General features: G+C 35.9%; 1 protein-coding gene across 1 annotated transcript in view; it reads right to left on the bottom strand.

Moving 5' to 3' along the window:
* Positions 1 to 27,717, bottom strand: part of Sgcg (sarcoglycan gamma) — a 79,712-nt gene that overhangs the window by 36,039 nt on the left and 15,956 nt on the right. Inside the window, exons 2-4 of the mRNA XM_076872377.2 lie at positions 20,348 to 20,542; positions 6,107 to 6,208; positions 985 to 1,072 (exon numbers count right to left, since the gene is read on the bottom strand). Coding sequence (XP_076728492.2) covers positions 985 to 1,072; positions 6,107 to 6,208; positions 20,348 to 20,542 — 385 coding nt within the window. The remainder of the gene's footprint in view (positions 1 to 984; positions 1,073 to 6,106; positions 6,209 to 20,347; positions 20,543 to 27,717) is intronic.

Here is a 27,717-nt window from a genome sequence, read left to right as displayed (position 1 = left end):
CTCTATGCTTTAAATCATTCTTATGACTTAGAATACCTAATACAATGTAAATGCCATAAAAATAGTTGCTATAGTATATTGTTTAGAAAACAATGAGAAGAAAATAAAGTTTATACATGTTCAGAATAGATATAATTAAAAAATTAATTTCCATTTGTGGCTGGCTGAATCTGAGGATGAGGAACCCACAGATAAAGAGGGTTAAGTGCATATTCTTTCTTGTTGGTCCTCTTTTCCTTCTGCTAGCTTCCATGTGACCTCATTCTTAGGGGACCTTATTCTATGTCATTAGCTGATTGGATAGGTGTGCATAGCTGACCCAAAGGCAGTTGGTTGAATGATTGAATTGGGTTAATTAGGGGACTTTGTTGACATTTTAGAATTTGTATAATTTGAGATTCAGTGGTTGATGCTGAGAACAACAGAACCAGGGAGGCCCTGCAGGATCAGTAGAGACAGAAGGGATGCAGCCATGTACCCAAAAGGAACTGATGGGTGGAGATACCCTGGAAAGGAGGAGAATGGAGCATATGGGTCGAAGGAGAGAGAGAGAGAAGTGAGAGAAATGGAAAGAGTGACATTTGAAGAAAGGAGGAAGAGACTATGTATATGCTTTTGGCACTCAGCTCTGGTTCTGTTCTCTTGAGAACAGCTACTTTAGTTCTTTTACTTTGGTCACTAAGAGGTGTATTATGTGCATGTGCTATAACAAATATTCTCTTCCTTTCACTCAGTTGAAAGTTCTTCTATTTCTTGGAAACAAAACAATTTGGGTTAAAGCATTTCATACTGTGCTTCCAGCTCCTTTACCCCTTCCTGTGGTATTAACCATTCTCTGTGGTCAACACATTTTATAATTTAGAAAATGTATGATTTCTTACTCATAAATAAGCTTTGAATTCCTTAGAATAAAAATTAATTTATCTGTGTAGCACTGCTCATGGACCTCATGCATACAAAGTGCTGAGAGGAAGTTGGACTCACCTACTTTCAACCTTCCTGTGACCTCCCCTTCTGAGTTGCGTGCGTTGACGGTAACATTCTGAGTTGACTGCAGAAGCAGAGATGAGTCCTAGAAAGAGATTTACCAAATCAGCTAAATATATCATATCTTCATATCTGTAGAAAGAGCCAGAGTTATATAAAATTTCTTCATTGCCACAGATCCTAGGACCCTATACATTTTTGGCTAAAACTGTGAAAAATCCTGGATTACATTATGTTAAAGAAATAAATGTATAAACTTTTTTTCATAAACTATAACAATTTTATGGGTTTGTAATACTATGCGTACTGTTTACAAAGTGCCAATCAGTTTTCAAGATAATGTCTAATATGCTCAAGTTCAAATTATTGCTTTTTCTTTTCCAAGGAATTCAAATTCTTTTGCTGTTATTTATGTCCAAAGAACACATATTTTAAGGAGAGAAATTGGATAATAGGAAGGTGGGTGAATGGGGAGAGGCTGATTGATGGGTATCAGGTTAAAATTAGGCATAAGAAATTCTGGGGTGCTATTGCACAGTAGGGTGACTATAGATAACAATAGTATACTGTCCATTTAAAAAGGCTGGAAGAAATAACCTTGAATATTGTTACCTTAAAGAAATGATGAACATTTGAGGAGATAGTTACATTTAAGCTGATTTATTTATTTATTTTTATTTTTGCTTTTTATTTTAAGTTTTTTATTGGTTCATTATAATTGTACATAGTGGTGGGATTTGCTGTTACATATTTGTACATGCACGTAATATACCAATATAATTTGGCCAGTATAATTATCTAATATTTCCTCTTTTAACTGGATTTAAACATTACCTAATGTATACATATATCAAAACATCACATAGTACTACATTAATATAAATAATTTTTATGGTTTTATGTGTCAGTTAAAAATAAATTTAATTCTAAAAAAAATTAACAATTTGTTGGGTGTCTTTGTTTTTTGAACTTTTTGTTGGGAATTAAAGTCATGAGAAAGTAAGTGTTTTCTGGGTTATCATAATTTTGAATGATTGCCTCTGTTATGTAGAAGATTTCTTGCATTTATATAATTAATTGCTTTCAACAGGACTCAGTAATCTGACTGTGGGACTCAGGGGTTAATGTTTCATGCAGAAGAACTGAATATCCTCCCAAAGGATAGGGAATTACGTGATCTTTCAACTGATGTACATTTTGCCCAGTGATGTGACCTCCATACTTGTTTTTGCATTGTTAGAAAATAACTATCATGATTAAAAGAGTTAACACTTTACCAATAGTTTTAGCTGGGATTCCCTCATTTCATCTTCTACGTAATGAAGTAGGTACCTGTTATAGAAATGAGGTAATTGAGTTCAGACAGAGTAAATTACTGCTCATCCAAAGTTATGCCTGGCAATGACAATTCCATGATGGAATGCAGTCTTTAGATGCCACTGCCCAGCTCCTTTTGTGCCTTTCTGTTGGATGGGAGAGCAGGGATCAGGTTAGAGCTGTAAGATTCATTCCCTTGTCTATACAAATTCAGCTCTTAGAGGGTTCACTTTTGGTCATTTGAGCCAACAGGCACTCTCCAACTCTTTCACTAGAAAAGGATTGCCTTCCACTGTGGAGGCAGGGAAGCTGAATGCTTGTTTGCCCATCCTGTCTTATAGCTAAGGGTAGCCAAGTGACAACTCTGGTCAATGAGATGTGAGCTGCAGTCTGCTGGGGGCAGGGCAGGGAGTTTCTAGGCAAGCTCTTGCTTTCTAATGGAAGGCACACAGGCACCAATATGGCTCATTGCTCTGCCATGGGCCGTGGATATGGTCTAGCAGTCGTCTAGGGAAGGGGCGGAGGGAAGCAGAGGATGGCAAAGATGCTGGAGTGAACCTTTGCTGAGTTCTGAATCAGTGCTGTCCTTGCCCCTCCTGCTTCTTGTTAAGTAAGAATAGAAAAACTTTTGCTAGTTTATGCCACTATTGGCTGAGTATCCTGTATTTCTGTTTGGATCCCAAGGTCTCTCAGTCTTACAATAGTGGCTTTGGGCTTCGGTCCTCAGTGACATTCCAGTCCTGGCCTTGCGTCTTTATGGCCTCCTCCCCACAGGCGTGCAGCTTTATTCCAGGGGGACGGGCAGTAGTTACAGCTGTTTTCTGCCTTCCTCACTGTCTCATGCAGTGGTCTGGCTGGAGTCTCATCCATGTAGGTGACATTTTGATTCTTGCTGTTCTGTGGGCTTTGGCTATAAGTTACCCTGGCTTCTTTTCAGGACTGTGAATCTCAAAGATAATTATTTTGAGTAAGACATTATCACCAGGTGTTGTGGTTTGGTTATGAGATGTTCCCCCAAATTTCATGTGTGATGCAATGGAAGAATTCTCAGGTATGAAATGATTAGGTTATGAGATAATTTAATTGTTGTGTAAATCTACTGATACGGATTAAAGGGGCTGTACCTGTAGGCAGATAGGGTGTTGCTGGAGGAGGTGGGTCACTGGGAGCATGTCCCTGGTGAGGGGAACTCTCTCCCTCTCTCCTTCCTGGCTGCCATGTCCTGAGCTGCTTCCCCTGCCAGGCCCCTCTGCCATGATGTTCTGCCTCACCAGGGCCCAGAGCTATGGGGTCAGTGGACAGTGGACTGAACCTCTGAAATCATGAGCCAAAATAAACTCTTCTTCCTCTAATTTGTTCTTGTTGGGCATTTTGTTCAGCGTGATGAAAAAACTGACTAAAACCCCAGATAGTTCTGTCTCATTTCTGTTTGTTCATAGTATGTTTTAAATATAGATTGAGCAGTGCTAATTTGAAAATCCAACACCCAAAGTGCTCCAAAATTTGCAATTTTTTGAGCATCAATATGATGCTACAAGTGGAAAATTCCACACCTGATCTCATATGATGGGTTACAGTTAAAATTCAGGTACACTACAAATATTATATAAATTACATTCTGGCCATGTGTATAAAGTATTGTATATAAAGTATAAATGAAATTTCATGTTTAGACTTGGGCCCTATCCCCAGGATAGTTCATTATGTTTAGGCAAATATTTCAAAATATTTTTTAAAAAACCCAAATCCCAAACACTCTGGTTATTAGAATTTAGATTAAGGGATATTAAACCTGTAAAGCCTTTTTGTCTTATCAGAAATAATTTTTATGTATTTGGGTTAATGGGCAGAGTGAGTGGATTTAAGGCATTATTTCAGTATTGTTTTCAAGGAATTATTGAATAATCAGATATTAGAGATCAGAGTACCATGCTGATTTATATTTATAATAAAGAAATTCTTTTAGTCCAGCATTGTAGATAAGTGAATTATGTGGCAAATTTTGCAAGTTTATAAAGTAATTTATGTTTTGTAATTTTATGTAAAATTACTTTCTATACTTACCTTTGAAAAGAAAACTAACATATCAGTGCATACAGAAGTGGTGAGGCACAGTTTTGTTTGGTGGCTGCTACTGTTGGAAGGTCAGATTAGTTACATAATTCTGTATGGCTTTGTTATTGCATGCTATTTAAATTGTTCATGTAATTTTATGTGTTGATTGACATATCCATTAATACCACATTATGAGACTTTAATATGTGCTTATCTGAAATATTTTTGCAATTTTGCTCCCTGCTTTTTTTAAAAGTATACCAGAGATGAAAAAGTCTGATAAAATATTACTGAAAGTTATTAATTCCAGAATATTACATTCACTCTAATTTAGTCGCCTGATTTCTATCATCAGGTATTCTACCAGTACCATCTCTTCCAAAAGATGGAAGAAAAAAGGATATGTTTCAATATTTGAATTCTTTATTTATGTTGATTTAATTTCCACATTCCTTTATGACAGGTCTATAACACCCTGAAATGTCATCTGATTAATTGTATTGCCAGAATAAGCTCACAGAATCAGACTTATGCATGTATCATTTGTCTACTCCTACCTCCAAAAAGATATTTCTAGAAGTGATACAGTATAGTACTTCATAAAACAACTTAGATGCTTTGCATTCTCTGGTATCTCATCTTTCTGGTATTTAAATGTAAGTTTTATGCTGTGTCTATTATTATAGCTGGTAGTAAGAGCTGGGTGAAAAGGTCCAGTGTTTACATTAGGAGTGTTTTTTTCTCAGCGAGATCTGCTGTTTCTTAACAGTAATTCTGTTATTTTCTAATTTCTCCATAGTAGCCGTATAGTCTCTGCAGGCAGGAGATACCAAAATATCCATTCACATTTAGAAATACAGAAGGAAAAGGAAGGCTGTACTCTTCAAATAGTATCATTTATCAATAACCTATCATCAAAATGATTATGTTTATTACACAGTTTATGGTCTAACAGAAGAAAAATAGAACATATTACAAAAATCATTTGACTTTTTTGTATTTTATTTTTGACTCTCCTCTTTATGAATTCGTTGGAGGTGAATAAAGAAAATTTTGATTCACTTTTATTTTTGGGGGGTGGGTATTAGAGATTGAATTCATAGGCACTCAACCACTGAGCCATATCCCCAGCCCTATTTTGTATTTTATTTAGAGATAGGATCTCCCTGAGTTGCTTAGCACCTCACAGTTGCTGAGGCTGACTTTGAACTTGCGATCCTCCTGCCTCAGTTCCTGAGCCACTGGGATTACAGGTTTGCACCACTGTACCCAGCTTGATTTACTTTTAAAGTCACACAATTACTTAATAATGATGTTGTACCCGATTATGGATAATTCTATGAGATCTTAATCTGTAATTAGAATAACTAATGCAGAACATACTACTATGGAACTAATTTCTCTAAGATAATTTGAATGCCCTGAAATTGCATCGATTAAAGCTTAAATGGTGTTTGGTAAAAATTTTCATTTCTAAGATCTTTAGTTAATTATGGCCTACATTACTGAGGTCATCACATTCAGATCCAAAGCACATGAAAATAAAATCTTTATAGAATATAATATCAGAGATGAGTTCCACAACCTAATAGCCAAGTTTTTTTTAAATTTTTTTTAAATAAAGAGAAGACTATGAATGTATGGACATGTATGCTTTTTAAAAATTTCTTCCATCAATACTGAATACTTAATCATTATTTATTTTTCACAAAGAACAAATTCTTTAAATCTTTCATCATTTTCTTACCACTCTGGAGCGTATTTCTTTGGCATATAATGGTAATAAAAATTCTGATTCTCCTTCCAGGCGAAGTCCATCATTTGTTACATGCAAATGACCCATTCCTATCTGTTAAAAAATGAGATAAATAGAATTTTTTATTACTGTCTTTTTCATATTTCTATATTGACATATATCTCCAAATATTTACAAATATATCTCCATATATTTCCTTCCACATTGTTGGTTATTTCTTGTAAGTTCCTCATTTAAAACTTCACTTGCTTTTATTCAATATTCAAGTTTTTAAAAATCTTGTGTAAAGCTGCCGGGCACTGCGGCACACGCCTGTAATCCCAGTGGCTCTGGAGGTTGCGGCAAGAGGGTCACGAGTTCAGAGCCAGCCTCAGCAACTTAGTTAGGCGCTAAGCAACTCAGTGAGACCCTGTCTCTAAATAAAATACAAAATAGGGCTGGGGATGTGGCTCAGTGGTTGAGTGCCCCTGAGTTCAATCCCCAGCACTCTGCCCCCCAAAAAAATCTTGTATAAATTCAAGGACTATTTAGAAGATACCTATAAGACTTGAAGAATCATTTTACAATAAACATCCAAGACCTCACAACCATATATAAGAAAAAAACTTTACCATTAATATTCCTTTTTAGTTTTAAATAAAGACACAATAAAATAGATTCTTGGGAGGTGTAAAGTTCTATGAGTTTTAATACATCTGTAAATTTGTGAAACCACAAGGATACAGAGTAGTTTCATCACATCCCCCAAACACCATAAATACCTTTATAAGGCTTCAAGTGTGTCATCTGAGTTCACTATGTTCACTACATAGGAAATATTTATTGGGGAAAAGCAAGAAGCATTACAGGAGGGTGGACAGCTCTGTTCAAGGAACCTTTGATTGTTATGAAGGATTACCAAGCAGACGTCAAAATTCTGGAGGTCACCAGTGACCACCATGCTATCAAATCTTGTGGGCATCTTTAGCTTCTTTTCTTTGCAGTCTTAACAGCATTTAACATTGGGACTATTTCTCCCTGAAAAACTATCTTCCTCTAGTTTTCATGACTTCCTCCCACCCCTAGAATTGCATTCTCAGTTTGCTCTTCTTGTCCTTCTCTATCTAGTCTTTGACAGCTCAGTCCTGTCTTTTCCTGTGTTGACTCTGTAACTCCACTTCGAACCATCTCAGTGGTGAAAATAGGGAAATCATGCCAAGTATTCATCCATAGATAAATGGATAAGCAAAATGTGGCTTGCACAGACAATGGGATATTATTTAGTCTTAAAAAGGGAAAGAAATTCTGACACATGCTACAACATGAATGAACCTTGAGGACATTGTGGTAAGTGAACTAAACCAGTCACAAAAAGTCGAATATTGCATGATCCTTCTCAGACGAGGGACTTGGAGACAGAAAATGGAATGGTAGTTGTCAGGGCCTAAGAGAAGGGAAAAGGAGGAGTAGTTGTAGAATGTGTGTACAGTTTCAGTTTTACAAGATAAAAAATGCGCTGGAGGTGGATGCTGGTAACAATTGTACAACCTGGATGTGGTTTTTGCCTTTCAATACCTAAAATGTTGAAGCTCCAGGCTGTTTTCTGTAGAGACAACTTGCTCCTGTGGGAAGCAGTCCAGGCTGGTCGGAATAAAGACTCTTCGATTTAACCAAACTGGGATTTGGTGTGTTTTCTGAGTGATCTGCTGCACAACAATATCAGAAAATATTCTGAATGGCAGTCCCATACATTCTGTTTGAATGCGGTAGTGATATAGTCTGCTACATACTGAGCAGTGATGCACTGTCTTAAAGCAGTACTCCAAGGTTACCATCATCAGTGCCGTCACCCATATCACCATAACCATCAGTTACTACTACCCAAGAATTGGTAGTATCAGATATCCACATTTATCGGAATGTGCTTCTCAATATATTTCCAAACAGGGTAGTGGCACTTGGACCAGATGATTTCAGCAGAATCTATTTTGAGATTAAAGCATGAGCAATCATGATCAGCTGAAGAAGTCTATGTTGAATCTATTGGTCCCTATGGTTTTATGCACCTAACAACTGAGAACTATATTAAAACATAATTAATGTCCTTGACACAAATCACCTGGACATTAGATATAAAGAAAAGTCAATATTAGATGATAAATACCTTTCAGCAAATTTTGGGAAGCAACAACTATAAGAATGTATATATTTTATAGATCAATTTATTTAGGTGCCTTGGCAAAGAGATGACAGAATTTGTGAGGAAATGTTATGGTCCATTAAGTATACGCTTAACAAAATAATAAATGAATGATATTTGGATTGTAATCCTGGGTCCATCAGTCTTTTGGAAAAATGCTAGAGAAATTTTAACCTGTCAATCCAGTATTACATTTGTGTCATTCTTTCTTGATCATTACTAACTTCATAATCACACATACACCTGACAAAGTCATCTTTAATTTCTATCTGTGTTTTAGAATTATAAAATATTTATTGGGTACATAATTATGTGCAAGTCACTGTAATATGGCTGGGGATTCAAATCAGTACGATGCTCTGCCAGGAGCTGTGGTGCATGCCTGTAATCCCAGTGGCTCAGGAGGCTGAGGCAGGAGGATCTTGAGTCCAAAGCCAGCCTCAGCAACTTGGTGAGGCCCTATGAAACTCAAGGAGTTTAAATACAAAAAGGGCTGGAATGTGGCTCAGTGGTAGCGCCCCTGGGTTCAATCCCTAGTACCAAAAGAAAAAAAAGTACAATGTTCTATTGGTCCCTTAGTTTCTCTGATATAAATAGACCACTAGTATAGGAAACTTCAAGAATTTACAGTGGGGTTTTGTTAAAGAGTGTTGGAGAATTGGAGAATGTGTTTCAGAGGATGCAGGACCTGCACTGAGCCCAGCTAGAAGGGGAAGTCTTTAGAGATTTAATAGAATGTCAATGACAAACTTTGTCATGGAGGGACTATGCTGAGAAAACATGTTCAAGATTCTAATAGCTTTGTTACTAGGAAAAGATAATTATCTTCTTCAATGTATCTAATTTTAAGTGCTGTCATCTTTGAAATTCTATTTAACATTTTGTGCTGAAATTGGTCTGAGTTCCACATTTGAAAGTTGTATATAATTTCTTCCTCCTTCCCTTCCCTTCTTCTTAGTACTAGGGATTGAATTCAGGGGTATTCTACTACTGAGATTCATACCCAGACCTTTTTATTTTTTATTTTGAGATAGGATCTCACTAAGTTGTCCAGGCTGATCTTGAACTTGCAATCTTCTTGCCTCAGTTTCCCTCAGCTGGGAATATAGGCATGTGTGTGCCATTGCACCTGGTTGTAGTTCAACTATTATGGTATGGCAATGGGGACTACTGAAAAAGTAGGTCTTGTTTTAGTTATTTCTTGAGTTCCATCTCATTATATTAACATCTCATATATCATCTGAGATCCATATTTTACAAATGGGGTAGTGGTTTTTGTCTGAATATGACTAATTTTTTTTGCACTGGGAAGTTTAATAGGGATGACAGGTACTTTAATGTCATATTGGAAATAGAACAAATAATAATTTTGGCCAATGGACTTTATAATTTTATGCCAAGCATTAACTGAGAATTTAATTAGTATAAATACAATTTTTTTTGTATTCATGGGAATTGGTTCCAGGACCATCCACAGATACCAAAATCCCTAGGGGCTTAAGCTTTTTGTATAAAATGTCATGATATTTGCATAGAACCTATGTACCTCCCTTACATTCTTTAAATCATCTTTGACTTAAAATAGAGATGAATTACTAATGCGATGCAAGTATTATGCAAATAATTGTTACATTTTTTAGAGAACAAAGACAAGAAAAATGTCTGTATAGGTTCAATATAGATGCAACTTTTATTCTGAAAATTTCTATTCACAGTTGGTTGAGTCCATGGCTGCAGAACCTGCAGATAAAAAGGGCTGACTGTGATCATATATGCTTTTGGTTTTGTCTGAATATGTGTGCCATCAAAGATTCATGCCTTCAACATAATCCTAATTAAAACTTTTACAGTATCTAAAAGTAAGTTTTGTTTTATCAAATAAAATTGAAGTCAATGAGATTTGGTTGGTCTATAATTTCAAGACATTATTTTCATTAACATTTGTGAGAGAAAACAATTATGTTAATGGAAGACATTAACAGTTTTATATTACTGGTGGGAAAGGAAAGAAAGCGAGTAAATTCACATTTGAAGCCCATTACTTTTGTTACAGTAATGCTCCACATGACAGGGATGTGAATCACAGTTCCAGTTCAAGCTGATGAATATCACCACTTGCAAGAGCCTGTGGCTTATGAGACGATGCATGCTTCTGCCTTCTTTATTTGTTATAATATGGCTAAATCACTCATATTAAATTATAATAAGAGGAAAAATTGAAGACGTAGTCCTAGGATAAAAATTAAAACTATACTGCTATTTGTATCTTTAGACACCAGTAATAATAGGATTTGTGTCACTGATACCAGTGACAATGAAATTCCTCTGAACTTGAAATAGCTCTAGGTTTATCTTTCTCCTCCAAACTCCGTCTTAGAAAGAAAATGCCATTAAGCTAATACACTTTCCTGCTGTCCGTGACTTCTGCTTCAATACCACTGTTAGAAGAACATATAAATCAAAAATTTCAATTTGGTTTTTAGACTGGAAAGCACTGGTAGAATATAACACCTTTTAGAAGGGTATAAATAATTTGAGAAAACTTCCAAGGTACTGGTTAAAAAATGCCACAGTGTCATATTTTTCTATAATCAGGGTTTCCACTAGTCTGAAAAGCATGGGAAAGAAAGGTCAGGAGTGTAAGGCAAACAGGTCATACCAAGGAACATCTGAGGATGATGAGGGCTGGGCACGGGCAAAGGTGGGATCACAGGAGAAGCAAGGGGAACAGGCTGCTTCTTGGCACCAGGCACATCCCCACCAACCCATGGCAAAATGTTGTTCCATGAAGACATCACACAAGTTGATAGATACAGTGAAGAAGAATGGCTTCCTTAGTCTCTGTGCCAAATTCTGTCAACTGCCTTCCATTCTTATATGTTGCTTTCCATAAGTAGCAACTGTGTTATATTGTGTTTCTTTCACAACCAATTTCATTAGAGACCTCTCTCCAATGAGGATCCACTGCCCTTCCTCAGGAGCCATACTAGAGCCAGCCTCTGAGAGTCGAGCAAAATCACCATCGGGCTGAGTGAGAAGACTACTCACATATGACGGCAAGTAGAAACAGAGGACCAAGATGTGCCAGTTCTTGTGAAGAAGAGAAGCAAAGGTTTCTTAACGTATAACAAAATCACTAAAATTATGGTATAATTATTTATGTAAGATTTTATTACAAAATAAAATCACTATTCGAGCAGCCTGTTGAATAGTCTAATAAGTACTTTAGTAGGAGTAATCTTGGTTTTGGTTCAGTTTGATCTCTTAAGTCCAATAAATGAGCAATGATTGACACAGAGAAATAGAATATCAATAGCATAGGTGTAATTTTTTTCTTTCATGAAGGAATCTTAGAAAATATAATCCTATTCAATGTATTTGCTAATAAGACCACTACAGAGATATGGGAAATGAAACTGCACCTTTGAGGAAATTCAGTGTCTTGATCGTGTGATCTCATTCAGGAACATCCCTTCAATTTCCATTTACCCAGTGAAGGCCCAGAATGCCTCTAATACATATCATATCCACACTGTCAGCATAAAACATCATGAATGAGACAATAGAGAAAAGAATGGAATCTGGTACTCCATGCAAATCAAGTTGTTTTTCAGATGACCTAAGGTAGCCCTTTCCTAAGACAGTGTACCTAACCTGCAGCCCAGACTTCCCTAAAACCCACACATACTCGGGTCCAACGCAGGTTTCCATAAGGTTAATACACATTAATGTTTTAGATTAAGCTAACAATATTTTACCTTAATCTAAAATAGAATATCAATATCCAACAATATATTGAAACTTAAATATTTTTCTATTAGTAAATTGCCAAGAATAGGGTCATCTGATAAGTTTTTAGAAATTTTCTGTTTTTTTTTTTTTTTCCCTTTTCTTTTTGTTAGTGCACATCAGAAGAGAAATTAAACACTTCTTTGGGTAATGTGGTACCATTGCATTTGTTTTATATTGCCCTGTAACAAATCAGCACAAATTTAGCAGCTTTAAACAATGCACAGATCTTATTTCAACTTTCCTGGGTCAGGAAGAGCTTAGCTGGGGCCTCTATTCAGAGTCTCACGTGACTTCTATCAATTAATTACCAGCCAGGCCTTGTATTCAGTTCTGGAGCTTGGGGTTGTTTTCCCAGCATGTGTGACTGTTAGAAGAATTTAGTCTCTTGCAGACTAGGGCTGAGATCTATTGCCTTTCTGGCAGTCAGTAGGGGTCACTCTCAACTTTTAATGACCATCACAGCCTGTTGTCAACAAGTGACACAGACCCTCTCAACACAGGGCAGTCGCCTCTTTAAGACCAAAAGGAAAATTATACCCTTTACAAAAGTGCATTGTCCCCCTTTTAAGGTCTGATGGGTCAGACCTACCCAGAATAATCTCCCTTTTGATGAATGAAAAACTTAGTGATTCAGAACTTTAGTTACATCAGCAAAATTCCTTCACCATGTAATTGGAATCTTACTGAAGAAGTGACAACCCTTTATCTATTATTGGCAGGAAGCAAACCCAGGTCCTGCCCACACTCAAGACACAGGACTTCATAGTACTCAACTCCGTGGGACAAAGATCTTGGGACTTAGAATTCTGCTTATCACAGACATAAGCCAAAATAAAGATTAAAAAAAAAAATTAACACTCTAAAGGCATTTTGTTATCATGATTGCCATCAAATCTTTTTATAATACAGTCATTATCATGGAGTTAGTATGAAATAGTACATTTGTTCTTACCCAAAGCAGAAAATGTTTTATAAGATTATGAATTTTCTTCTCAAAAAGTGAGATAATGCAACTTGCTTAAAATCCATGAAGAAAGTATATTGGACATAAAATTATCAGTTTTTACATCAGGAAGGACTTGAGAATCATTTGTTATAAATCAAGTATTTTAGAAAGGAAGAAAATAAAGGTCATTGAGTTAAATAATGTCCCTTCAAGTTTTCATATGGAGTCTGTATAATTTTATTTTTAGATTTTTAGAGTTTATAAGATGTAAATGGAGATTTTAGAAAATATCACTACAAAGGTGATATTTTGATGGCTCTTCCTGAGGACCGTGCATTTAAAGAAAGCCTGTAGTCGTTGCTCTGTTGCATTCTTTTCTGACTGAGATTTTAAAATCCTTTTCAAATGATTATATAATCACAGGGCTAAAGTAAAAGTCATTAAGATGCCATCTAACTCCATTTCCCCCAGCTTCCTATGAGTGATCACTGACTGCTTAATGACAAAACATTTATCTAAGGAAATATCTGCAGAGGCTCTCTAATAAGGCTTTTACTCACTTGCCAAATGCAAGATTCTTAATGGGATAGTCCTTAATGGAAGGTTTCTAACTGCTAGTTTCCAAAATGAATTAATATCAAATCCTTGTTAGGGATTAATTCACTTGGGGTTTTTGATCTCATTTGCTACCTATTACCAGAGTAAATGAAAACAAACAAAAATTGCCAAAAAAATGTTTCATAATACTGCAATTATAATATTTAGTAATATTCAGTATTATAATTCTGCTTTCATTATTTATTCCCCCTTTCCCCAAAGTACTACCAAAATTTAATTTTCAGGTATAATACAGTGAGCTTAGAATCATTAATCATACTTTGCTAAACTTATACCCAGTAAGTGCACTAAACTATTTTGTGTGTAAGCAAATATTAATAACTAAAGTTTTTGTGAAGTATTTGTCATTTAAATTAAAGATATCCTACTTTAACATACTTAGAGATATGACTTTTGTACATTATCCTATGGCCATGAGCACTGTAAGTAAATTAATATGCATATTAGCTTTATGGAAATAAAATATAACAAGGAAAAATATAATAAGCCACTTTGTTGCACTGATTTCCACTTAGTGTCCATTTTCCTAATTGATATAATGGAATATTCTAGAAACTTTATGCTCAGCATCAGTTGTAACAACTTCCTAAATAGTTTTTAATTCTAGAAATAGAAGTAAATTTTTAGATACCGGTGTTTTGGGTCCTTTGTAATCCCAGCTGGGTAGATTATAAAACCTGGCTCAATCTCATTTGAATTTAATCATTTCTTGTCAATATTGTCCTTATGTCTCCTGTTCTCTCATCTCTTTGAAATCTCAGTGTTCTTTGGTGTCATTATATTTTCATTTTCTCGATTTCTCTTTGATTTTGTCTTGGTGTTGTTGAATGTCTTATTGATAGTTAGTTTTATTGCTTTCTACTGTGAAATATTGAAGCATGATGAGGTGAATAACATATTATTGATATATTATTGGGGATCAAAATAGAGAAAGCTATGCTAAATTTTGCTCATAAAATTATGGTTTTCCTCATGCCTTCACTAATGACTATGTGGGTGGTAAGCTATTATCCTGAGGTTAGGTAGAGAACTCTATCTAGTTGGAACATGTTCAAAATTTTACAGCTCTCAGTAAATGCTCAATGCCTTACATAATGTTACCATTTGATAGTTGAGCTCTCCAAAAAGTTCGTTTAAAGTCATAATACTTCCTTGGCATGTCTACATTCAAGAAGGGACCTTGGCTTATATATATGAATAAAATTAAAAAAAATTTCCGTTCTTTTGGATAAATACCCAGAAGTGGGTTTTAAAGAAACCTCCATACTGTTTTCCCCAGTGGAAGCACCATTTTACATTCCCACCAACAGTGTGCCAGGGTCTCAAGTTCTCCATATCCTCATTTCCACATCCTTATCTCAAATTGCAATCTTTTTTTTTTTTTTTTGAATAATAATCATCCTGACAGATGTGAGGTGACCTCTCATTGTTTTCTATTTGCATTTCCCTGAGGATTAGTGCTGTTGAGCATCCTTTCATATGCTTATTGTCCATTTGCACGTCTTTCTTGGATAATTGTTTATTAGGTTTTTAGTGGTTTTAGGTTGCAGGAATTCCTTACATATTTTGGAAATTAACCCCTTATTAGATATATGGTTTGCAAATATTTTCTCCCATTCTGTAAGTTGTCTTTCACTGTACTATTTTCTTTACTGTGCAGAAGCTTTTAAGTTAGATGTAGTCCCATTTGTCTATTTTTGCTTTTGTTTCCTTTGTTTTGGGGCCATATGCAGTTTCCTAATCATTGCTAAGACCATTATCATTAAGCTTTTCCTCAAATGTTTTTTCCCTAAGAATTAGGCAGTTTCAGGCCTCGAGTTTAAGTCTTTAATTTAGTTTGTGTTGATTTCTGTATGTGGTCAAAGAGAAGGATTCAGTTTCATTCTTTGATATGTGTTAATGCAGGAATATTCAAAGGTAAAATGATTGGATTGTGAGAGCTGCAATCCAATCAGTCCATCCTAGTTTGAGTGGACTCCCTGTGTGGTAACTGTAGGCAGGTGAAACGTGGCGGAAGGAAGGGAGTCACTGGAAGCATGTCCTAGAAGAGTTGTTCTTCCTGTGGCCCTTTGGCCCTTTCCTCCTGCCCATCCTCTCTCCTCTTCTTCCTCCTTCTTCTACACCCTCTCCTCCCCCTGTCCTGACCCCTCCATGAGCTAAGCAACTTTCCTCCCCCGAACCCTTCTTCCGTAATGTGCTCCCTTACTTTGGACCCAGAGCAATGGAGTCAGTTGAGAATAGACTAAATATCAGAAGTCATGAGCCAAAATAAAACTGCCCCCCTCTAAGTTGTTCTTGTTGGGTACTTTGGTCACAGTGAGGGCAAATCTGGTGAACACAGCATGTGAATTTCAATTTTCCCTGCACCATTTGTTGAAGAGGCTATATTTTCTCCAACACATACAGCATATACACTTGGCACCCTTGTCAAAAGTCAGTTGACCACATCTGAATAGAATTATTACTGGAATATGAATTTTGTTCCACTGGTCTGTGTGTGTCTTTATGCCAATATCATAATTCTTTAATCACTATAAATTTTTAATATATTTTGGAATCAGGACCTGGGAGGCCTCCAACTTTGCTCTTTCTCAAGACTGATTTGGCTGTTTGGGGTCTTTTGTAGTTCCACAAGAATTTTTGGATTTTGTTTTCTTTTTCTTTTTTTTTAAATTTTTTTCTTTCATACATGACAATAGTGAAATGCATTACATTCATAATTATCCATTCACAGCACAATTTTTCATAACTCTGTATATAGAGTATGTTCATGGCAAATTATACCATTATACGTGAACTCTCTTATTGATTTTTTTCCCAAGGATGGTGGAAGGGGAGACTGTCATTATACAAAATACATGTATGAAGATGTGAATTTGGTGTCAACATACCTTATATACAGAGATATGATAAATTGTGGTATAAAGGTGTATTAAGTAGATTTTGTTTTCTACTTCTGAAGAGAATGCAATTAGTAGTTTAATATGCCCTGAATGTATAGATAACTTTGTATTGTATGGAAAATTTAAGAGTGCTAAGTCTTCCAATCAATGAACATGAGACGCTCTCTCACTGTATCTTTAATTCCTTTCATCTGTGCTTTGTAGTTTTTAGCACACAAGTCTTTTACCTCCTTAATTAAAATTTTTCTCTGAGATATTTTATTGTTTTTGGTGCTACTTGAAAATGCGATTGCTTTCTTAATTTCATTATCAGGTACTTTGCTATTTATCTGAAAGAATGGAAATCAGGATCTGGAAGAGATATCTATACTCTCAGATCAATTAAAACCCAAGTCATGATAGAGAAGATGCGGAGACAAACTAAATGTCCATAGAGGATAAATGGACAAATAAAATGCATACAATGACAGATGCATATGAGGAAATATTATTTGACATTAAAAAATAGAAAAGTCTGCAGTATGATGCAACATGGATAAAACTTGAGGATCTCATGCTAAATGAAATAAGCCAAGTACAGAAGGACAAATACTGTATGATTACACTTCTACTAGGTCTCTAAAATAGTCAAACTTATAGATTCTAAGAGTGGAATTGAATGGTGGTTAAAAAGGCCTAGGGAAGTGGGGGAAGTGTGGCATTACTAATAAATGGGCATAAAGTTTTACTCAAGCAAAACGAATAAATTCTAGAGATACACTACTGTACAGTTATTATTTATGCAATTGTATTGTACACTTAAAAACTAGACAATAAAGTAGATCTCCTGCTGTTTTCTTACTACAATAAAATGACATTTAAAATAAATACATTAAAGAAGATAAAATGTGGTGTATTAGTATTTTTCGAGTCAGTAAAAAGTTAAAGCATAAGTTAATATGCAATTTGCAGTCTTGTATGTTTATAATATTCACAAAAGCAAGGAATCAAGCTTGTAAACATATGAAAATTACATTGTTGATATCATTCCACTTTGAGAATAATGACTCAAAGTCTATTCAATAATTTTAGGTTAAGGCCTGGCACTTTCCATAGACCAGGGCTTTTGCATATCTTGCCTTATGATCCCATAAATATTAGTGATAGTTTTTCTTATTTTGCTAAAGGGCAGCAGTAGGGAACCCTGGATACTCACTGTCAGTGTGCATACGCACTAGAAAAGGCAGAAATGGCAGTTGATGTCTGCAGCAAGCTGTTCTGCATTGGTAAATGGACTTTGCAGCTGGCACAGTTTAATTTCACCTGAGTTTATAATGCCTAAAAGTTGTTTTAAGTGCTATGATATATGATAAAAGCATTAACTAAATGTCACTTTATATTTATGCAGTTTACAAAGTTAATTCACACATATTTCTAAAATAAGGTACATCTTCATTCATTCAAGGTAAAGTCTGGTCTCACCTAGACCTTGCTGGGTTGTGAGATGGTTTTCTTCAAGTCCTTCTAGAATCTGCTTCCTAGCAAATCATCTCTCAACTCTGCATAGCTGATGGGCTTTTAGCAGGTTGATGAAGGGCCATCTCTTCCCTGTTTATAATTTGAGGACTTCAACTTTGAGTTTATTCCCACAAATTAAAATTTAAAAATCCTAAATGTAAATGATAAAGTCATATATGATGTTCAAAAACATGTATGCTGCATGCTGTACTGCTTCATGAAACAAAGATATCCAATGGAGGTCAACATGATTATGATGCCATAGAAATATTATTTTTATAAATTTTAACCAAGAAATAACAACTTAAATTTGCTACTTAAATATATATTTACATAGAATTTATAATAATAATAATTTAATACATATTAGGCATTTATATTATTACATACTGAGTTATTAAATACACACATTTCAAGACATATTTTAATTTGGTTGGTATTCTAACTCTTTGCATGTGTGAAAATATAAATATTTATTTGTGTCAACAAAATAAATAATGTGTCTTTGGGATAAAACCTTAGCAGGATAAAAATAATTAAATAAAAGTGAAGGGTACCTTCATTGGAAGGCATTACAGACCAACAGGCTACAACTTTTGCTTTTAAAAAGAGCCCCTTCAGATGCATGCAAGGAATATATTGATTTACCTATGATCTTCTCTGTGGTAGTATTTTTGTATAACTGTAAGTATCTTGCAAAATTAAGACAATATACATTAATAAGTCATTTTTTTTTTTCCAAAAGTACACAAAATAGAGGCCAGAGATGTAGCTCAATGGTAAGTATTTGCCTAGCATGTGCAAGGCCCTGGGTTAATTTCCCAGCACCACAAAACAAATAAAATGTATACAACATATCATCAGGGAATATAAAACTATGTAGTTGTCTTTAAAACTGAGGATGTTTAAAATAGAATATGAATTCCTTAGGACTGCTAGTATTTCATTTACTAAACCTCCTGTGACTCAAGTGTAACAAAATGTGAAGATAAATTTATTGCACATCGAAACAGAGTCTTTAAATAATAACAGAGTGGAACTGCTACAGTTTGAATATGGTTTAAGTGTGTCCATCCAAAGGTTCACAAGTTGGAGAACTGGTCCTCAAGGTGGCAACACTGGAGATGGTGTGGATCTTTAAGAGGTAGGGCCTTGAGGGAAGTTCTCAGGTCAGTGGGGACATGCCCTCACTAGAGAGGAAGTGTTCCTCAAGGGGCATTGGCTATTTCTCCAGAGAAGGTTGTTATGAAAACCTAAGCTGGGCCCTACCCCGCCTCTCTACTCCCTGTCTGGCTTCCTATTGGTTGTGATTTCTTCTTCCTGTATGCATCCCTACCATCCACAATGAGTTCATCACTAGAGCTGAAGTGCCATGCCCTTGCACTTCCCAAAACTGTGAGTTGATGCTGGGAGCCATCAGCCAAGTAGGTATGACAAATTCCTTGCCAGCTTACTCCCATGCTGTCTAGTGGAAGGACTTCTGAAAGGTGACCTTGCTCAAGGACCAGGGCAGGATCCGTGTTTAGGGTGTTCCCCCTTTAGAATAGGGCAGTTTAGCATAATAGGAGATTAGGGTGTTCCCCCTTTAGAATAGGGCGTATCCTGCTGCTGAGTTCCTCTTGAGTGCTTAGGGTCAGACAGTATATTTTGGGAGACAGAAGCCCATGCGGTGTGGATTTGGGCAGAGAACGTGGATTCCCCCAGAACGTGTTTGTAGACGGCCGGTGTGAGTTCGGGAATAAAGAATTGCTGTTTGAATCTACAAGCTGTGTGGAGACTCGTGATTTGTGCCCAGACAGAGACTGCGGCAAGTTGAATAGACCTCTTTTATTTATAAAATTAGCCTTCCTAAGGTATTTCATTATAGTAATGCAAAATAGGCAAATACCGGCATCTTAATTGTAAATATTTATGAATTAATGAAATGGGAAACCGTTGATGTATATGATTTTTAAAAATGATGAATTTAATAATCATGGTCATCTTGACTCAATCAACCACAAATTCAAGATTCCAGTTTTCCCACCAAGTAGAAATAATGACAGTATCCTTAACAAATTTTTGTAATGAAAAAAAAAATCATGGTAGAAACAAACAAAATGAACACATGATAGTTCACAATGAGGTAAAGAAGGGAGAAAAATATAAATATTACACACACATTTTGCTAGTGAAAATTCTGGGGCAGACAGGAAAGAAACAAATAGTACATTAGAGGAAACTTCTATCAATACAGTCTAGATGCAGGGATGTAGTGAACACAAGCACCTACGAGCCAGAAAAATAATAATACTTACTGGAGAAAACCACATCACTCTAAGAATCCAGATCGTAAGAGCAAGATTCACAACAAGGATGATGAGTAAGAGAAGAACGAATAAGTAGAGGCAACGCTTTCTCCAGCCATAAATGCCAATTTTGTAGACACTCTGGTTCTCGGGCCTCTCTATGGGGGTCCCTTCTGTGGTGGTTGTGTACTGTTCCCGCACCATCTGCCATGGGAGGTGTGCAGGAGGAGAGAGAGAGGAAGCAGGGAGGGGGAGGGGGAGAGAGAGAACTTATTTGTCAATACTGGTTTGCTACCAGTGGAGGAGAAAAGTTTTTAACCACAGTAATAAATTTCCAGAATTAATAGTTTTTGAAAAGGGAATGAAATATTACTTTGAAATGCATCACATGTTTTAACCACAGGGAGATATTTAATCTATTATTTAAAATATTTCAGATATGACAAATTCATTTGCAATCCAGTGACCATATTTTCAGATTTTAATCAATAAACACAATACACATATACTGCTTTAAAAATTCTGCAGGGTTAAACTTGGAATTGAAGCGTCGACCTGCAATAATTAAGTTATCAAGTTCTTGAAATATTCAGTGGGAAAAAAAAATCAAACTGGTATCTATGTGTTTGTTTGTTTGTGTGTGTGTGTGAGTGTGTGTGTGTGTGTGTGTTCCAGTTACTCAATTTTATGTCAAATAATTAAATTATATCTTCCTTCAGTTAATTACTCAGAATTAAAAGGCTCTTTTCAAGATGTCTACCACACCAACCTTTGCCTATAGTAAAGTTCTCAAATATTTACCCACTTTAAGACAGATCAGAATACATTTTATACACAAATGTTTACAGATACTCATTGTTTACGCAAGTTAGAGTAAGAGTTTTAGCCACCATTTCAGCTCTATGAAGAGATTTTTAAAAATCATTTTTTCCCTTTACACAAAGAGTAAGAGAAACTGCTTTTTTTCCATAAAGGGAAAATTAGAAATTATGAAGATTTTGTAAATGTGGTGAAGTGATGAATCAGAATATAGAATACCCTTGTCTGGGATGTTTTTATGCAGAGTTTATATGTTTATTTTTAGGGATGATTTGGATGTGTCCTTATTGAAAAACAAGTCATGGTCTAAAATAATTCTTTAAATCTCTTTCCAACTTAACACTAGGCATTTTCTCATGTTGTAACTGACTATATAAAATTATTTCCACTAGTACCCTCAAGTTCACAGGACTGATCTTGATGATGATTTCATAAAGGCGTTATGCATTTCTTTGATTTCTTTCAGTCTTCTCTATATTAGACAGTGCAACACTATCCACTTAGTTACCCAAGCCCAGGTCCCTGATGCTAATCCTCTTTTCCCTTCAGCCACACCTTGGCAGGTCCTATCAACTGCCCCTTGGTGAACTCTAATCTGTGTTGCTGCAAACTCCACTTCATTCTTTCCCCCAGAGTCTGTTTTGCAGTGAGGCAGACCAGGCACCCCACCTCCCATTCCATAATTGTAATAATTAAGCTTCTATCCTGGCCAACAAGATCTTTATGAAGAGCATCAATAGGCTTTCACAGGAGTTCTGCAGAGAGTGCAATGTGGTTTGAAGCTTCCTTTTTCTTGTAAATGCCAGGTGTGTAGACATAAGGTGTGATAGACTCTGTCTCAAGAGAGCTCACTGTACAAGTTACGTCTCTGTTTTCCATATAAAAACGTGTGAGGCCTCTGCCTTGCCTAAAACTATGGGACAAAGAGTAACTGTTGAGTACCCACCCATAGTCATGTAACCACCCCACTGAGTATAAATCTAAAAGAATTTCCAGACCCAGGGTCCAGAGATTTTTAGGCATTAGCCCTTGGACTGCTGAAGCTTAAATTAACCTGCTTCCTGAAAATTCTTCCAGTATCCAACCTCGTCTGTCCTATATCAGCAGTACTGACATGATTAATAAAACTAGCAAAGTTTTCCAAGAGTGTGGGTATGTTCCTAATTCTATATGTTCCTATTCCTGTACATACTTTCTTATTGTTGGTTGAACAAATTATCTAAAGTTTAGTGACTTAGCACAATACAACTTTATCTTATAGCCCAAAGTCCCCAAATATACATCTCTATGACCAAAATCAAAGTGCAGGCAGGGATGCATTTCTACAGAGAGTGTAGGTGAGAATCTGTTCCTTCCCTGAGCTTCTAGAGGCGCCTGAGTTCTTGGCTCTAAACTATATCCTTGTCAAATCTCCATCTCTGACTCTGGCTTTCCTGCCCACTCCTCATAAGGAACCTCATGATTTCACTGGGCACCCCAGTGTAAATTATCTAATTTAGGATGATCTCTCCATCCCAAGAGCCTTAACACAATCACATCTGCAAAGAATGTACTCACAGATTCTGAGGGTTAGCAACATGGACATTTTTGGAAGGCATTGTTCTGTCTACCATAAAATGCTTTTGTTCATACATAAAATTGAGTATACTGGTATTCACTTAAGACAATTTTGTCTTGGGCTGATTGCAATTCTGTTACTCAGGCCCCCTAAGTCAATGATGGGAAACTGAACAGTTTATTTGTTCATTTGTTTATTTCCTCTCATTTTTTTTAGAATGTAAATTCCAGGAGAATATTTTCTGCTTTATTCATCACTAGATCCTTCATGTAGTACATCAGCAAATAATGGGCACAAAATAAAAACTCTAAATGAATGAATGAACTGTTGAGTTTGATAGATATTAATTGAGCTATCTTCCAGGAATGATGCTACAAAAGGAGGCTAGATTGACAGCAGCAAATCCTGTGAAGTATATACTAAATAAAATATCATTGATTTATGGGTATGTTCAATCCATTAAGAAAAGATTCAGTACATGTTCTTAAACAATTATTAGGAATGAGGTGTTAATCTAAAGTAGGATCCAGACTGGTGGAGAAAAATAAAATGTCTCTAGTATTTTAAATATGAAAAGAATATGAATGAGGATATGCTATACAAGATTAGATAAACAGTTTTAGAAGTGTGCATGACCACAGTCTATGGCCTCCTGAGGGCTGTGGTCATGCACACTGCCATGTGCCCTGGAAAACAGAAGATGCTTACCGAATGCCCCAGCCCCATTTCTTCCTCTTCCTTATAGCAAAATAACTACGGTCAGTTGATTTATACTCAGTGTCTCTTCAGTTCAGTTCTGTGACTTGCATTATCTCTAGAACCCTCATCCAGACCTACCACTTCATTGAACTTGTCCTTGCAAAATCACTGTTGACTTCCACATTGTTAAACAAGATGTTCATTCACAGGACCCGCAGCCATTTCTTCCTTCTCCTTGAAATGCTTTTTGTACCCGGGATTCAGAAACTTCACCTGGCTTTCTTCTCCCTGCAAAGACTTCTTATTCTCATTGACTGTTTCTGCTCATCTCCTTACTCTGGGCTCAGTTTTGAACTTCTCATTTTCATAGCCGCTTGCCCCTATTATAGATGCACATTTAAGTTGGAGATTCCCTTATGCATATTCCTAGGCTGGAGTCACCTTGGATCAAGATCCACACTTGGACCCCAATATCCAACTGGGGATCTCAAACTTTGCAAAACTCTTCTCCCTGACCTGTTACTTGTAATATTTTTTTTTTCATGTAACTAATGGAAACTTCATCTTTCAAGCTGTTTGAGCCAAAATTCTTGGAGTTGCTGTTAGTTCCTTTTTCTTTTCCATTGCACATCCACTCTATCAGCAAGTCTTGTAAGCACTACGTTAAGTCCAGAGTGTGATTCCTACCATCTCCATTCACCCGAACGGGCCACGGAACTGTTCTCGGCCTCTATCTCTAAATCTTTTACTGACAATTTCCAAAATAGAGGCTGTCGCTGTCATTTTAAAATATAATCACACCTCACTTCTGCAAAAACAAAAACAAAAACAAAAACAAAAAAACCCTCTCAGAATAAATAAAAACCAAAAATCCTTATTGCAACTGGCATGGTTCCTCCTGCCTCCACCGGCTGTCACCTTCCCTGACCCCTATGGCTCTACTTCATACTGGTCTTACCCATAGGTGTATACTCAAGTGTAACCCCACTTCGGGGGCTCTGGTCACCATTCTCTCTACATGGAAGGACTTCTCCCAGATAACTACATGACTCAACTTCCTCAAATCTCTGCTCCAAGTTCACTTATCAGTACAGCCCCTCCACCAATGCCATCACAAAGCTGGCTTTGTGTTGTAATGTCCCCTTCTGCTTAATTTTCTTCCCCATGACACTTAACTGTATATTACACACTATATATTTTCCTACTCATTTTCCTGTAAATGCTCATCCCAAGAGGGTAGAGTTTTGAACTGTTTGTTATTTTGTTATATCGCCAGCACCTAAACAATACCTGGTAAATAGTATAGGTTCAATAAGTACTTACTGAGTAAATGGAATAAAAACATCGAATGAACAAACAGCCAGATTACTTATATAAATTTAAAGGTAAAACTAACAATAAGATAAGCTGAGAGTTACTTCTGAGTTTCCTTGAACTTGTATATTTAGAAAGTGAAAACCTACTCACAATGGAGAATATTAGGTTGATTACTAGTTTACTGAGGAGACTCAGCAAGCTCCATTACAATCTGGCAGGTTTCTTCCAGGGAAAGGGAAACTGGGGATTGTGCTTTCCTGGTTTGTGAGTCACCCTACATCTGTGCACTTTCTTTTTGACAGCTTGAGTGAAAGGCTGGACCACTTCCTGAGTAGAACCCATTGAGGATGTGCTGACTTTTGGGGGCTCATGAGTTGCTTTCTAATCCTTCCTTTCTGAACTGCATTTACCAAAATCATTTCTATTTGATCACAAACATGTTTTCTTTTAAATTTCCAGTTTTATTTCTTATTATGTCATGTTTTATGATTGCCTTTTTACACTATTCTGGATTTGTTAAACTGCCACCTACCAGTGTTAACTGTGTTGCATTAAAAAGGCCTTAATCTAGGTAAACAAGAGCTAAATGAGTAGCTATATTCAACTTAAACATCTTTAAAAAGTTGGTTTTGTTTTTTAATGTACCATTTATATTTCTCACAACTCAAATTTTTTATTAGACATTATATAAAATATTTCTAGACCCTATTTAGTTTAGTGAGCTTCTTTCTGATATTTATATAGTTATCACTGGGAAGGAGGCCAATTCTTCAGCACTTTGAGGTCATGTAAATTGATATTCATGTTGGCAAGAAATTGTTCTGACTGGAACAATGCATAGCACTTTTGGACCTATTTCTAACCCTTTACAAAAAATAATTACAAAGCAAACATTTTAGAATTTAACATATATGTTTCAAGATAAAATATTTTGAAATTTAATATATATTGGACAGAATTTGATTTTATAGGCTCCTTTATTTTTAAAAATAATTTGTTATCTTTGAAAGATTATACATCTTCCCCTGCTAACCATCTTTCAAAGTATGTTGAGGCTATGCTTAATTATAATTGGTTTGAAATGCATCTGTCAAATATAGTTATCAATCTTTTAATGGATAAGGATTCAGACATGAATCATTATAATATCTTTTGCATAAATATAAACTTTAATATACTATGGAAATCATGATTTTGTATTTGTTATTTAAAACAAAATGGTCTTAAGAGTAGGTATTCTGCCTTCTATAATCATCGATTCTCGTCATGGCACTTAGATTGAAAACAGGCACTGACTCCTCAGCAGGATAAATTGATTCAAATTTGTTAAATAAAATCATCAGAAACTTTAAAAATTTAATAGAAAATGAAAAGGTGTACCATTAAAAAAACTTTATAGATGTTTTTTGAAGGAGTGAATGAACCATTGAAAGTAAAAAATGGTAAAAACATGTACCAGAAAAACATTGAAACCAAAAAGTGGGATACCAAAGTCAACATGGAATAGAACAGCTTTCAAGGCAAAATAAACTTTAAAGCAAAAACCAAAAATAAAACAGGAAAAAAAACCACTTGGGATTAAAGTAAGTGAAGCCCACCTTAACATGATAAGTATGGCCCCTAAATTTCAACTTTGTAAAGATGGAGGCGTGAGGCAAAGTTAAGGAAACCACTAAGGTGAACACATGTAGGCTATGACCCATTAGTCTAGGATCTCACAGAGGGTTTCCATCCATCCTTCTCCAGCAAGCACTAATGTTTGAGTACCTCTGGGGATGATCCTGAACCCTGGAGCTTGCACAGCGATTCTAATAGGAAGTAAAGGAGGGTAAAAGGGGCACTATTCCAGTCATCTCATGGTTCATAGAAGCCTGTTTCATTAGTCTGTTCTGAGTTTAGATTACTGGTGTTAGGGGTCCATCTTAATACCCTCTTTGCAGTCATTGCTTGTTTCCAATCAGACATGTTCATTATACCATGCCATTCTGCATGCCTTCCCCTTTCTCATGGGGCAGAAGCCATCTGTCATTTATGTAATGACTGGATTCCCATAATTATAGGATACTGATGAGGTATTACTGTACTACTTAGATATAAAATAAATTCTCCAGGAGGCTATACAAATTCTAGACTTATATGCACCTAACCACATATCCTGATATACCCACGTCTATCCATCTACTTAAAGAAAGTCATTTTCAGAGTGGAAAATTGTCATAGTGGAGAATTTTAATACCTCTATTAATGGATCAAGTCCACCAAAATGAGACTTATGCAGAGAACACAATTAACTGACATTGAGAAATTCTTATATTTTTCAAGCACACAATAAAAAATTTACAAAAACTGAGAACATTCTAGGTCACAGGAAGTATAAAGAATGCCAAAACACATCTATCACACAAATATTTTTCACTGGTCATAATAGAATTAAATTAGAAACTCACAGCAGAATGATGAATAAAATACAATAGGGCTGATGTTGATACTGGGTGATAATGCTAACTCTGATTTATGTTATGTTTTCCTGCCATATTCAGTAGGTTAATTTATTAAGGATAACCACTTTGCAGGAGGTGGAGAAGGTTCACAGTGTACAACTTCTCCACTCTCCCTCATCGCTTCATGGGAAATTCACCTGGGTATTAGGGGTGGGATACTGCCTGCTTCAGATAAGGTCCTGCCAGGCACAGGTTTTTCTGACTGTGGGCTTCTGTATAGTTCTTAAAGCACCTATAATATGAAAACTCCCGGAAAATTATTTTCCATGGTTTCAAAAACTGTCTTTCATAAGCCATAGCACTTAGCTCTAATGTCAGGAAGGATATTTTCTTACTACATACTACATACTTTCTTACTACCAAGGTGGCACTTGGTACTTACTACATAACCATAATGTCACATCATCCATCAAAAGAGCCAGGCAATCTACATGAGAAGCTAATTACAACTCTATGACTATATAAAGATGCCAAGTATGGGTTAT

This window comes from Callospermophilus lateralis, chromosome 12, assembly GCF_048772815.1.
Source record: "Callospermophilus lateralis isolate mCalLat2 chromosome 12, mCalLat2.hap1, whole genome shotgun sequence".
In the NCBI taxonomy this organism is placed as follows: Eukaryota; Metazoa; Chordata; class Mammalia; order Rodentia; family Sciuridae; genus Callospermophilus; species Callospermophilus lateralis.
Note: the sequence above shows the minus strand (reverse complement) of the source record. Positions and strands in the feature narration are given on the sequence as shown.